At 48.3% G+C, this 13,389-nt stretch overlaps 1 protein-coding gene across 13 annotated transcripts in view; it reads right to left on the bottom strand.

The window, feature by feature from the left end:
• The window catches only part of RIMS1 (regulating synaptic membrane exocytosis 1), a 1,970,833-nt gene that overhangs the window by 815,813 nt on the left and 1,141,631 nt on the right, over nt 1-13,389 (bottom strand). For 8 of the 13 annotated variants that reach the window (XM_086926498.1, XM_086926484.1, XM_086926488.1 and 5 more), the window contains exons 14-15: nt 12,757-12,910; nt 12,537-12,608 (exon numbers count right to left, since the gene is read on the bottom strand). In XM_086926498.1, coding sequence (XP_086782624.1) covers nt 12,537-12,608; nt 12,757-12,910 — 226 coding nt within the window. The remainder of the gene's footprint in view (nt 1-12,536; nt 12,609-12,756; nt 12,911-13,389) is intronic. The other 5 variants (XM_086926497.1, XM_086926486.1, XM_086926489.1 and 2 more) reach the window with 1 other exon arrangement.

The following is a 13,389-nucleotide window of genomic DNA, read 5'->3' as shown; positions in this document are numbered from 1 at the left end:
TGACTACACACCAGTGTAATCTCCTGTGAGCCTTCATATATATGGTTATGCCCAATACCCTACTGATTTCAGCACCAACCAAAGTAGTAGGGACCGGTCTCAAGGTCAGGTTTTAGTTAATGCTGGGTCTGAGTCCCTGAGGGGACCCACCCTACTTAAAGTCCTGCATTGCCACTGAGGAACAAGACTGGTAGGTTCCACGCTGTTCCATCTGCAAGAATATGTAAAGATTAGTGCTGACTTCAGTCTGAAACACTCCAGAGACAGCAAACCGGAGAAACCTTCAATGACATTTGGAATGTCGCTATAGGTGTCCTAGACCAAAGGATGTGAGGAAGCATTCTTACCATCACACTCAACTGGTGCAAAATTACTGTTTTGAAAAACAAACTGGTGATTGAAGTTGTACAGGTCGCATACCAAACAAAAATCTCTTAACACTTTAAAAATCTTTATGATTATGTAGAATTCACACCTCATCTACCGAGCCAAAAAAGAAAGTAACTTTCATTTGGACAGCAATCCTGCAATGCTAGCTGCTAGAGACACAACCCCCCCCCCCCAAGCCCCTCACTTCCCATCCTCTGGAAAACTAGATCTGAGGCGAAGGTGTCATTCATAATCCAGAATTCTGTTATTTAAGTTCCACCATATACTTCTGAGCCACAAAAGAAAGCACCAAGTGGTCTGACACACATACAAGTCAAGGCTCGTTGAATACATAATGGTATCCACCCACTGAAGACAACTGTAACAACTGGAAGTGTGAGTTACCTCTGACAACTAGTGGTCCATACTGCCACTTGAAGTGTCCAGAGTAACAAGAGGATGCACGAGCTTACTGAGCTTAGCAAATTCCACCTAGAACTTCCTATGGAATGGATAAGTATATTGCATGGGCAAAAACATTTCAGGTACCAAAAAAGGTATTTGCAACAGTAAATTATTCTAGTTGTTTTATGTTTTTCCAATCTGTGAAGAAGTTACTCTTGCAAGTTGAGACCTATATGTGTGACCCATAAAAGCTGCAGCAGTATAGAAGTTAACATCAAAAACCAACATCTGTGCCAAACTCGTATTGTTCCTCCATCATATATAACATACCAGAACAATTTGTCTCCTCCTGCGTTAGGTCAAACTGGTCTGAGGAGTCCTTTTTGAGAGACGTTGAAACATTAAGAAGAATAATATGGGGCGCTAGAGGGCGCACTAGCTGAATGGCCGCACCTTCGTGAGGCTCCGGCAGCCTGGCGTGACGACCCTACATTGATCCTACTTCCACTGCACCCACCCGCCCGAAAATCCCCACGGAGGGGCAGCAAGTCCCGCTGCACACTCGGTGCAACTTTGAAGGCGCTACCCCCTTGGGCTCCACAGATACAGCCAACGGAGCTCCCCCGGCTGATGTGAGACCTCCAGTGCCGGTCCCTGCACTCGGCTCCTGTGACAACGTGAGCCCGGGGCTCGCCACGAGGACTACAGGCCAGGCGGGCTGGACGGGAGGCGCGGCCGGCACTGGTGGCAGGAGAGGCGGTGGCGCCCCATCGTGCTCTCCACTGCGGGATACCACGGGGCAAGTGCGGCATAGACCGGGAGGCTTGAGGCGCTGCGGAGATACCGCTGGTTCGCCCTGAGGCTCGACCCCTGCTGTTGCGGTGAGTGCACTCTCTCAGCACCATATTGGACTGCCGGAGCTCGCCTGCTGTGGGCCCGAGGCTGCTAGGGGCTCGATCCTGGCCCTAATGTGCACAGACTGAGGACTCTCCCTTGGCCGACGTTCCGGACGGACTGCAGGCGCCGCCGGCTTGGTGATATTGGCTGCAGTCTCGAGGCGCTGCATTTTGGCTGGTGCTCCTGTGCCCTGCCCCGAGGTGCCGCCACACGCTCGCCTGGCACTTCACCTCCTGGGGAGTCGCCTTGGAGGCTCCTGCCGTGCTTCTGCCTGGCACCACGTTTGGGGCAGAGGCGCCACTGTATACAGCCACCATTGAGGTATAGCGTTCCCCCTAAGCTCACTTCACCCCGGCTGACGCGGAAATAGCGCTGTGTCGCGGTGCTTCTTTATTTCCCATTGCCGCCATGGGGAAGCCGGACAGTCGCCAACCCAGGCTGCAGTTTGAACCCGCGTCGCAGAAGAAGGCGACGAGACACACGGGGGACGCTACGCAGCCCCTGAGCCCGGCCACAGAGGCCGCGACGTCGACCCCTCCAGCCCCGGATATGGCCGCCATGATGCAGGAGATGCGCCAGGGCTTTGCAACGGTGGTTGACAAGGTGGACAGACTTTCCTCTAGAATGGACGGTATAGTCCAGAAGATGGATGTGCACGAAGAGCGTATTAATGAGGTGGAGCGCCGGATATCTGAAAACGATGACGCCACGGCGGCGCATGACTCCCGCCTTGCTCGGATGGACAATGTGCTGAGGGTGATCGCCGCCAAAAATGAGGAGTTGGAAGCGAGGAGCCGGCGGAACAACATTCGTGTCACGGGCGTTCCGGAATCAACCAACACGGGGAGGATGGAGTTGTACATTGAGAGGCTGCTTACCGTGGCGGTGGGGGCGGAGGCCCTTTCGAATCAATTTATTGTAGAGCGCGCTCATCGCTCCCTGGGACCTCAGCCCAAACCTGGAGCCCAGCCGCGACCCATAATTGCACGCTTGCTAAACTATCGTGACCGCGATGCGGCGCTACGAGCAGCCCGGACGAACCAAAATCTCACATATGATGGCATGTCCTTCTCCATCTACCCTGACTTTACCCCGATGGTTCAAGAGCAGCGGCGGAAGTTTCTTGTGGTCAAAAGGAAACTCAGAGACCTGAACATTGACTATGCCCTTTTGTCTCCGGCCAAATTACGAGTCACTCATCAGGGCACACAACACTTTTTTCTCAACCCCCAACAGGTTGATGACTACATTAAAACTTTGCCTAAACGAAATAGACGACCTGCGGACGCCGAGGACCAGCATGCATCGGATCCCGAATAATCGACGGATGGCTTTGTATTCTTCTTGACTCCGCGCCTACTTGGATTGTTCTCACGCCCTCACTACACGGGGTGTACTATCGTTCTCATCAGTGGCTGCGGCTGCCCCTGGGGTGCCATGGACGGGTGCTGGACTGCAAGTGGTAATGTATGCCAGGCCCCCACCCCCCTTACTCCCTCTCTACTCCGGGAGAAGACACTGAGGGTAGCCTTGTACGGAGAGGGAGGACTGGGGGTGGTAGAATGTGCACCTCAGCTGACCCCTACTGGGTGTTCCCCAATGACATTGACTCTTGTTTATTTTTAATTTTTGTTGGTTGTTCTTTGGTTTGCTTGATGTATGGGTGAGGGGTGGGCATGGGGTACTGGCGAGTTGGGGACGCTTCAGTGGGTGGGGGGTGGTGGGATGGTGTCCTGATGGGTTGGAATGCGATAGGCTGGGTGTTGATCCCTTTAGCGGAGCTGACACGGTTCGTCCTACATGGTTGGTTACTGGTAACTGCTTTTCTTTCTGCGGGTCCTGTTCATTTGTTGGGACGCTCTGGGGGGAGGCGGGTGGAGGATCGAGGTTGGGGAACTGTTGGGGTTTGATTTCAAACATGTGCATTTGGTGTTCTGAACGAGCTATTCCGCCTTTGTGAGGGGCAATTGGGTTGTGGCCCGGGGATGGGTGTGCATGATATGTGTGGTGTGCACTGTCAACAGCTGGGACATGACGCGTGTGGTGGAAGTGCTCCTTCAGGGCTTAGCTTCTTGTCCCCTCTTGATGTCACCGAGCAGGTACGATTTTGTGATAGCCTATTCATCGCTGGTGATGTCAGCGCAAGTCTGCGCACGATGGTCCTGACTACATGCACACAAGATTATACATGGGGGACACACGCTTAAATGTCATTACTTGGAATGTGAGGGGGCTGGGGGATCATAGGAAAAGGAGGCAAGTACTGAGTTACCTTGATCGCCACAAAATTCACATTGCTTTCCTACAGGAAACGCATATTGCGCCCCATAGACCTGGCGCCTTTGGACGTAGATGGGCTTCACACTCAATCTTTGCTAATTACTCCTCATATGCGCGAGGCACTGCAATTCTGATTAAGAGAACTACGCCTTTTCGGCCGGCCGGCTCCAGGGCTGACCCTCAGGGGAGATATTGCTTGCTATGGGGTAGGCTGGGACGCCTGACAGTGACACTTGCGTGTTGCTATGGGCCTAACATTGATGACCCACAGTACTTCACTGACTTATGGGCTGCGATAGTATAGACAGGGCCGCAACACCTCATATGGGGAGGAGATTTCAATACTACCTTGTACCCCCCCCCTGGATAGGTCACACCCTGCCCCCCACCATTACACGAACGGACGTGAGGTCCTTAGGGCAACTATAGACAGCAATAACCTTATAGACGCCTGGCGTTCCCACTGCGGGCCAAGGGAGGAGGGTACACAATTCACGGCACAGGCTAAGTCATGGGCACGGCTTGATTATTTCCTCCTTACCTCGCAACTTTATGCAACACTAGTTCACGCTTCACACCTCCCCAGGACATACTCAGACCACTCCCCTGTCATTATTGCGTTATGAGGCTCTGAACTGGGCCCCCCAGCTGCGGCGTGGCGTATGCAACCCTCTATGTTGTTGGACTCGGAGTTCCAGGAGGAACTCCGGGTGGAATGTTTGGACTTCTTCAAGCGTAACAAGGATTCTGTCCAGGACGTCAAGACTATTTGGGACGCTTTTAAGGCCACGCTCCTGGGTCTCTGTATCTCGAAGGGCTCGGGGGTACTTAAGAGCATACTGAATAGGTTGCACACTCTGGAGTCTGACCTACGGAGTGCTGAAGAAAGCCTCAGGGCGAACCCGGATAACTCGACCCTCGCTCTCATAAGGGAGAGGCTGTCGGAGTATTCCGAGGAGGCAGCTCGGGAAGTTAAATTTAGAAACAAGTATTGGGTGGCTAGAAGATATGGGGAGGGTGAGAGAGCTGGGAAGGCTCTAGCAACAACGGTCAGACTCATGCGCTCGCCAACCGTCATACTGGAACTTGAGACCGCTGAAGGGCTAGTACTCAGGGACACCACGCAAATCCTAAATGAGTTTGTGCGACACTATGGCACGTTGTACTCCTCTACCAGAACCAGTGAACTTACTCTGGACGACTATCTAGCGGATGTGTCCTTGGGGTGGCTGAGCGACGCACAGAGAGCCTTTTTTGAGCTGGATGAAGTCAGGGAGGCCATCATGCATATGAAATCGGGTAGGGCCACCGGGTTGGATGGCATCCCTATTGAGTTTTATAAGACATTTATTGACTTCATGGCGCCAGTGCTAAGGGAAGTATATGAGGACGCGCTAAAGGTGGGCCATCTCCCTGCCTCCATGAGAACTGCCCTTATTACGTCCCTGCTCAAGCCCGGTAAACCCGCTAACAGCTGCGACTCCTATAGACCTTTATCCTTATTAAACTGCGACGTGAAAATCCTTGCCAAATTAATTGCAACGCGCATCAGCCTTCTGTTGCCTGATCTGATATTGCCTGATCAGGCCGGATTTGTCCCTGGAAGGGCGACGTCGCACAACCCCCGTACCTTTTTTTCGGTCTACGATTCAGTCCACGAGGACCTCCCGATGGCAGCCATTTTTTTAGACGCCACCAAGGCGTTTGACTCGCTTGAGTGGGACTATGTGTTCAGGGTGCTCGAGTGCATGAGCTTTCCGCCTATATTTCTCTCCTGGATTCGATTATTGTACACACATCCAACGGCCAGGGTCCTCATTAATGGGAAACTGTCTCCGGAGTTCCCGATTTCTCGGGGGACTAGGCAGGGCTGTTCCCTTTCCCCGCTCCTGTTCGCTATCGCCACGGAGCCCCTGGCTGCCAAACTGCGTCAGCATCATCGTGATAGTGCATTGCGCTGTTTTCAGAGACAGATTCTTGTTGATGATATCACTCTGTACGTTCGACACCCAGGCGACAACCTACATCCAATCCTCAGGGAGTTTATACGATTTGGCGCCCTTTCGGGAGTCCAAATTAACTGGAACAAGTCATGTATCTTCCCCCTAACTGCCTCGACACGTCAATTCCCGCTGGAATTCCCTCTTGCTTGGTGTGAGGGTGATTTTAAATACCTGGGCATTCATGTGGAGAAAGATAGAGAGGCGCTGATGCGTGCCAATTACGGCACTGTGATGGATAAGATAGGCGACAATATCTCCAGGTGGATCACACTCCCTCTCTCCATGGCCGGAAGAGCCTCACTAGTTAAAATGGTAATCCTCCCTCAGCTGTTATATCTCTTCCTGAACATACCGTTTCATCCCGGACCCTATTTTTTTCGGCTGCTACGCTCGGAGTTGCTTGCTGGTGTAGGGTGGAAAGGCGCCCAGGCTCAAATGGGACATACTGGTTCGACCGTACTCACAAGGTGGCTTCGGTATTCCGGATTTCGAACTTTATTACCGGACTGCTCAGGCCCATTATGCGTACTTCTGGGTGCGTCAGCAGAGATAAATGCCTCAGCTGGCGGCTGAGCATTGGTTGGCCCATCCGATCCCCATTGAAGGTGCGTTTTTCTCCCGGATTCAGGGCAGAGATAAAACACCTAACACGGTGGCTGGTACTGTGACGGCGTGGAACTCCATCACTTTGAGGCTCGATCTACAATTCCTCTATGCTCCGTTGTTGCCACCGACATACCACCCACAGCTCCCACTCCTACAAGAGGCTGGCTTTCAAAAATTGCTGAAAAAAATTCATGTAACCACTTGGGGGGACCTGTACCGTAATGGCACATTTCGGTCCAAAGACCAGCTTTATGAGGGTATACAACCGACGCCCCTGGAGCTGTTCTACTATATCAGGCTCCGGCACGGACTGCAGGCCATTACACCTGACTTCCCACGCGAGCCCCCAGTGCTTCTTCCCCTACAGACCCTGCTGGTCCACGACAATCCCATTAAACTGGTGTCCACAATTTATAGATCTGTTCGTGCCAACAAGACTTACACTACTCTACCGGCCAGGGGCAAATGGGATCAAGATCTGGCCATGACTCTTACGGACAAACAATGGCAGTTCTGCTTGCAGCAGACCGAGCGCATTTCATCTAACAGCCGTTATAGGATAATACACTATAAATTCCTCCACAGGCTATACCACACACCGGTGCGCCTACACAGGTTTCAGCTTAGACTTATAGACTCATGTGACAGGTGTAAGGCTCCCGGGGCTGACTTTCTTCACCTTGCATGGGGGTGTGAGGAGGTAAACGGCTATTGGATTCAGGTGTTTCAGGCACTGTCCAAAATGATACACATGACAGTGGACCCGTCCCCTTTGGTGGCTCTACTGGGGTATGTTGAGCCTCTCCAGGCAGCTCACCGCAAATATGTGGCACTAGCTATGCTCCTGGCTAAGCGCAGGGTGGCCTGTAGATGGGGGAGAGGAAGGGCACCCAAGTTTAAGGATTGGATGAGTGACATGGTGTACTGCCAAGAACAATTGCACACTTATTCCGAGCTGCTGCCACCCACTTCTAGGCCTACTGACATTTGGGCCCCTTTGCAATGTTATTTAATAACTGACCCCCCAGAGGATGGCGATGATTGAGGTTACGATAATAAGACGTTACAGTGTGGGTCCCTGGTTCCTGAGTTGAGGGCCGGAGGTTGAGGGCCTGAGCTGACCTTATGCGGTCTGGAGAGAGGCCTATTCTTGTATTTCCCCATCCCCCCTCCCCCCATTGGTTTACATTGTCTGTGGATTGCTCATGCTCCCAGGATGCAGCCCTGACGGCTCCCGGCTTACTACTTTGGATGTTACGACACACTGTCACTGCAGCTGTGGACTCAGAACAATGCCTACTGCGCACATAGCGCGGACTAGTGTGTCTGCTCCAGCACCTGGCCTGCATGCCCCCCCCCCCCCCCCCCGAGATCACCATGTTATTGCACATGTTACTGTTGACTAGAAAAATACCAAAAACTGCGGAACACTTTGATTTCGCTATGTGGATGCTGCACTTGTCACTTGGATATTGTTGGTTTGCGGGCGTATATTCGCATTGTTAAAAATATGCTAACAGTTGTCTTCTATGTATGAATGGATAGCGGCCAGCCTCCGGGTTGTGGGCGTGACGCTGTGTAATCCTGACAAGTGCTGAATAAAGGTTTTGCACCAAAAAAAAAAAAAAAAAAAAACATTAAGAAGAATATACTTCAGCTCTCATCAAAAAGGGGTTGGGCCACACAACATTATTTTTGAGAACAGCAGGATCCTCTAGGAACCTGCCCGCTGCTGACACTGACAACTTTGTTGTCAGCTTGGGCAGCAGAGAACTCTCAGCAACAGAATCTGCAAGTCCTCACTGACAATGGCATACATCTTAGTCACAAACAGAGAAAGAAACTACTTATCCAGATCCTTCCACTCCCTACAAATTACAATTTAGATATAGCTGAAATGTAACATAGTAGGCACTTCAAATTAACCAATTTTATCTTTACCAACAGAAGATCCTATAAACGGGTAAGAACAATGTTAAATTGAGCCAAGAACAAAAAAAGTGGTCCTTTGACATTTATTGTGACTAGAACTAAACACCTTATCATTCTCAACTTCTTGCACAGATTGTGGATAAGATGACCTTTTTCATTAGGTCTGTACAACTACATGGAAATATCATCATCAATGAGCACATGCCACATATCTGAGATGGACCAAGCCCAGAAAACACATCAGGATGAGGGAAGCAGCATTGCCTAATCAAGGAAAATGAGTGAGACAGAGACCAACTACCACTGCCCAGTGAAACCCTCTACTCTACGGATTTTCAGCAACAGCTCGAAGTCATATTCAACAGACAAGCAACTATGCAGGTCCAAGCACAGCAGAGACTAGACTTCATAGTACTGCTGCTGGCTACACCCCTACTGTACGCCCTCCAGAAGGTAATGGTTCGAGATGTGGATACCTTCTGCGCGGGATAGATTCTATTCAAAATAGAAGCCAAGGGCTGCATAGGCCTGACAGAAGGCAGAATATGTAAAAAGTACTCTTTCTAATAATGGTGAGGGGATGAAGTGTAACTGAATGTAGAAGTTGTATTTAAATGAAGGATGTCTTTAACACGCAGTCAATTAGGAAGCCTAAGTAGTCATACATTGTTCATTTTAATGACAAAAAAAGAAATGTATTGTGTGAGGGAGTGTTGCAAAGTCATCTTTGTGCCCTGGGCACCACCATTTGTTTGCTGACTGTGACTGGTGGTCACTAACTCTGACTGTGACTGGGCTGTGCCTAATCAGGCCCAGGGCCATTGATATGCAGAAAACACATTTAGAATACAGTGAAAGCATCTACATACAGTAGGGTACACTATGAGATAAGGTACCCCTATGATTGGCATTATCTCCCCTATAAGGCCCCAATACATAAAAGGGCAGGGGCATGACAGTTCAGAGTCCAGCAGCTCTTTCAGAACTTGTATGAATGCCCTGCTGAAGCCGGAGGTCAGTTTAAAAACAGCTGTGTTGCAGGACTGTTTTTAACATCAATTGTGCCCAAACTTGACTTTGGTGTTTCGGGGCACTTAAAAGTTGATAAACTACAATAATGGGGCATATTAGGTACCTCCAGGGTCTACCCTACTATGTGTCCCAGGGGTGGGGGGTCGGAGAATTATTAGGAGGACCGTTGTAAAAGAGGTTTTATATGCCTTGAGGATGGTGAAATTGCACATTTCACTTCCCTCAGTAAAGGGCTTCCCAAAATTTACTTTTGTGTTAGGAGCACTGTGAAGTGGGGATCTACTATATGTTTACATATTCAGAACCCCTAAAGTCTCCCCTAGGTGTTCCAGGACAGGGTCCTTATAAAAGAAGTTTAATGAGCCCTGGGGTTGGAAAAATTGCCCAGTTCATTTCCCCATTGTAGATCCCCAGCCACATAGGTTAACATGGCAATCAGTTACTATTTAATAATTAACGCTAGGCTTCACAAACAAAATACAATTTAAGGACTTAGGAGAATGGTATTGATAAGTCCAATAATATGGTGTTGTTAAATTTATCCTGGGGTGAAGAGCCATTCTGGGAGGAGATGGTTCTTCACCATAGGAATGCAAAAGCAAGTTGGAGGAGTCAGAAACAATGAGCTAAAAAGTCCCAGGGGAGCAATGCCCACCCCCTCTGAACCCAGCCAGATGGCAGGCTTAAGGAAGGTATGTCCCGGTGCCAAGGAGAGGGATACTATGGAGATGAGCCATACTGCAGGTTGGCTTAGCCAGCTCATGCTTCTCTGCTGAGACTTCAGCCAAACTGAATTTTGAAGAAATAATACTTTCTGGGAGACCATTATGCCAAACTTTGGAGGAAATGGTGATGCTCTGTGGTGTGGCCCTCAGTTGTGACCCCAGAGAACACTGAATACGTATCTGAGAAGGCCTGAGCTTCTCAGATCTGATGCTTGCAACAACAGAACAAGAAGGGTTCATGCTGGAAGTTTGATTTGCACCAACCAAGCCTTCACTCTGACTGACTGCGCCTGTTGCACAATCTGGAACTACAGCCCTGTGGATCAAACCTGCTTCAAAAGGACTAAAGAGTGGACTCCTTGCAAGCTACAGGTTAACAGAGCTCATCTGGAACATTAACACCAAGAATCCACTCTAGTGGATTTGTAACGGTTTTGTTCAAGTGGCTTGTGAGAATTGAAGTCCATAACTTCCAAGGACCATCTTGGAACTTCTAGACACCTGGAGTCCGTTTTTGACACTTTGGGACCCTCAAAGGAACTTCAGGAATACATTCCAGAACTTTGGAGCAACTTTGAAAAAAAAGCTCCATAAGTGGACAGGCTCAACCTGGCCAGCCAAGGAAGCGACCCTCAACCACGAACTGGCCTGCCGTCCAGGTTTGTCCCGCTGAAAAGCTCCAGAGGTTCGACACCCAGAGTTTGAGCAGGAGCTGGTCGAAACCCAAGCTGGGGAACGCTCACCCAAATCTGACTTGGTGAAGAGCATCAAGGGACCCCGGGAGAAAAAGCTCTGTAAAGGTTTCTAAGTCTGAAGGTAGAAGAAGCGATCAGACCAACCACAAGAGTCAAACGCGCCCACCTTCTACCACGAGCCTGCCTGGATCTTTGGTTAGTCCCGCAGGAAAGCTTCAGACATCTGACTTCTATAAGTTTGACTGGGAGCTCATCGAAAGGTAAGCTGCTGAACCCTCACTGAATCCTGACTGGTGGAGAGCTTCGAGGGACCCTGGGAGAAAAAAGCTCCAGGAAAGTTTCCAAGTCAAAAGGTAAAAACATTGACCAAGGCCTACCGCAAGGAGTAGCCATGAGGGGCTCCCATTGCAATTGGCCTGAAACTTTGACTTTGTCCTGGTCTAGCTCTACCAGATGTCCCAATAGGCGCAATAGGTTTCTATGTGCTATGTAGTGCTAACTCTTTAGAAATTCATAACTGGTTCCCTACAATGGATTTTTTTTCATTTTGGTGTCATTTTACAGATAAAAATATTTCCTATTTTTATAAATTTGTGTCGGGTTTTTATTATGTGTTGTGTCTTAACTATTTTCTGAATTGGTGTTTTTAAGTGCTTTACATACCTGCCTCTGAAGTTAAGCCTGCCTGCTCGCAACAAAGCTACCAAGGGTTGAGCATGAGAATACTTTTCAGAGACCTATACTGAGCCCTATAATGTGTTAGTGGCCTTATTGCCAGTAGTAAATATGTATATATTTTCTACTACAACAAACCAACTTTTCAACAGGGAAGTATTAAATATGGTCGAAAGAATAACGTTTGTATGTTTATCTTAAATAGTTTATTTTTAGTACTCTGTCGGGTACCGCAGCACCTGAAGTATTCTACACTAATCTAGAGACGATTTTAAAAAACTTAGATGTAGTTAATGCCGAGAGTATGCCAATATTTTCACCTATATACAATTGCACAACTTATTGTTTAAAAAAGTGCTTGCCTTTGCTCGCCTGCTGCAATTAGATATGATTTTTCTTTTTAGAGGGGTTGATTTTGCTTTTCATTTTCCTTTCTGCTTCCCTACAGTCTTTTATAGTATAGACACTTTATAGTAGCTTTTAAAAAAAATGAAATAGGCATTACAGCATGCAGCATGCTCCATCAACTTCTACCATGCACTAATAACTGTTTCTAGAGGTCTACATCATAAGCTCTCAAGCAGGAAACAAGCCAAGCAATGGACTTAAAAATGCATCGTCAGTCTAAAAAAAAAATAACCAAACTTTTGAAACCTAAAGCTATTGTGAATTTGCAGTACACATACGTCAACAACAAATTAATTGTTAAGTGCATCATCTGGACTTTGATTTTAGCAGACATGTTCAATTGGAAATGTCCATGATCTGTAATTTAGAGGCACCCACTGAATAATATATTGGATTTTCCCAATAGTATGTTAAGTTTCCAAAAAAGAACATCCTGCGGGTCCAGAAAATGATAGTGAAAAATAAAACAAAAGCACAGAGAGACAGGGCCATGCTATTCACCCACGCACCTTGAGGAACTACTCCAATACCATCATCAACATCAAAATCTGAGATGTCACTATCATTGATTCGCTGAGATCCTGTACAACAGTAAGGCAAATAGATAGCCATACATCTGGTCATTTCAAACGGTATAAAGAAAGGCAATTTCAAATGTGCACAAACGTAACAGTATCATTCAATTGTTGTCATAGATATACTTTGAGAGCGATGGTAATGTGTACTCACTTTGTAATTTTTTGTTCGAGTTTTCTCCATGGGCATATCTCCTTGGCATGAATGGTGATGGCTGAGGCAGAGGTAGTGAGGATTCATCGTGCGTCTGAAGCTTATACCAATGAGATTCATCATCTAAAAGTGCGGTCTCCAACTCTATGAGGATCTAGGGAAAAATACACCAGATTTTGCTTAAATGTCTGCTCTTATGAGTATTTAACTACTGTGTACGCAGAAGAGTTGGTTGCTTATAATATCAAATTATTCCAAAGTTTGACGTCACTTTATGCAACTGAAGTAAATGAAAATTATGTGAGGTGGGAAGTCAGATGAGCTTGGAGGCAGCAGAGCCTGCAGAGGGCGGCAGAGGCTGTATCTTTTCTGACGATGATGATGAAGACACCACCTAGATTCATCCCTGACATGAAAGGAACGGTAGACCTGCTACCCCATTTGCATGGGTTCCGGTGGCTGTTGTTGTTCTCACTGCTCAGTCTTAGTAAATCCACAGAACTTGAGACCATGTTGGTATAAATGTGACTCAGGGAAGGCCAGTCTCGGGGAGTGAGCCGTAGCCATATTGTTGTAAAAACATTTGAAGGATGAGCCAACCTTCTCCCCAAAAGGCCACTCACATTAAATTAT

Source organism: Lissotriton vulgaris, chromosome 6 (assembly GCF_964263255.1).
Source record: "Lissotriton vulgaris chromosome 6, aLisVul1.2, whole genome shotgun sequence".
Taxonomy (NCBI): domain Eukaryota; kingdom Metazoa; phylum Chordata; class Amphibia; order Caudata; family Salamandridae; genus Lissotriton; species Lissotriton vulgaris.
This window is presented reverse-complemented; position numbering and strand designations above follow the sequence as displayed.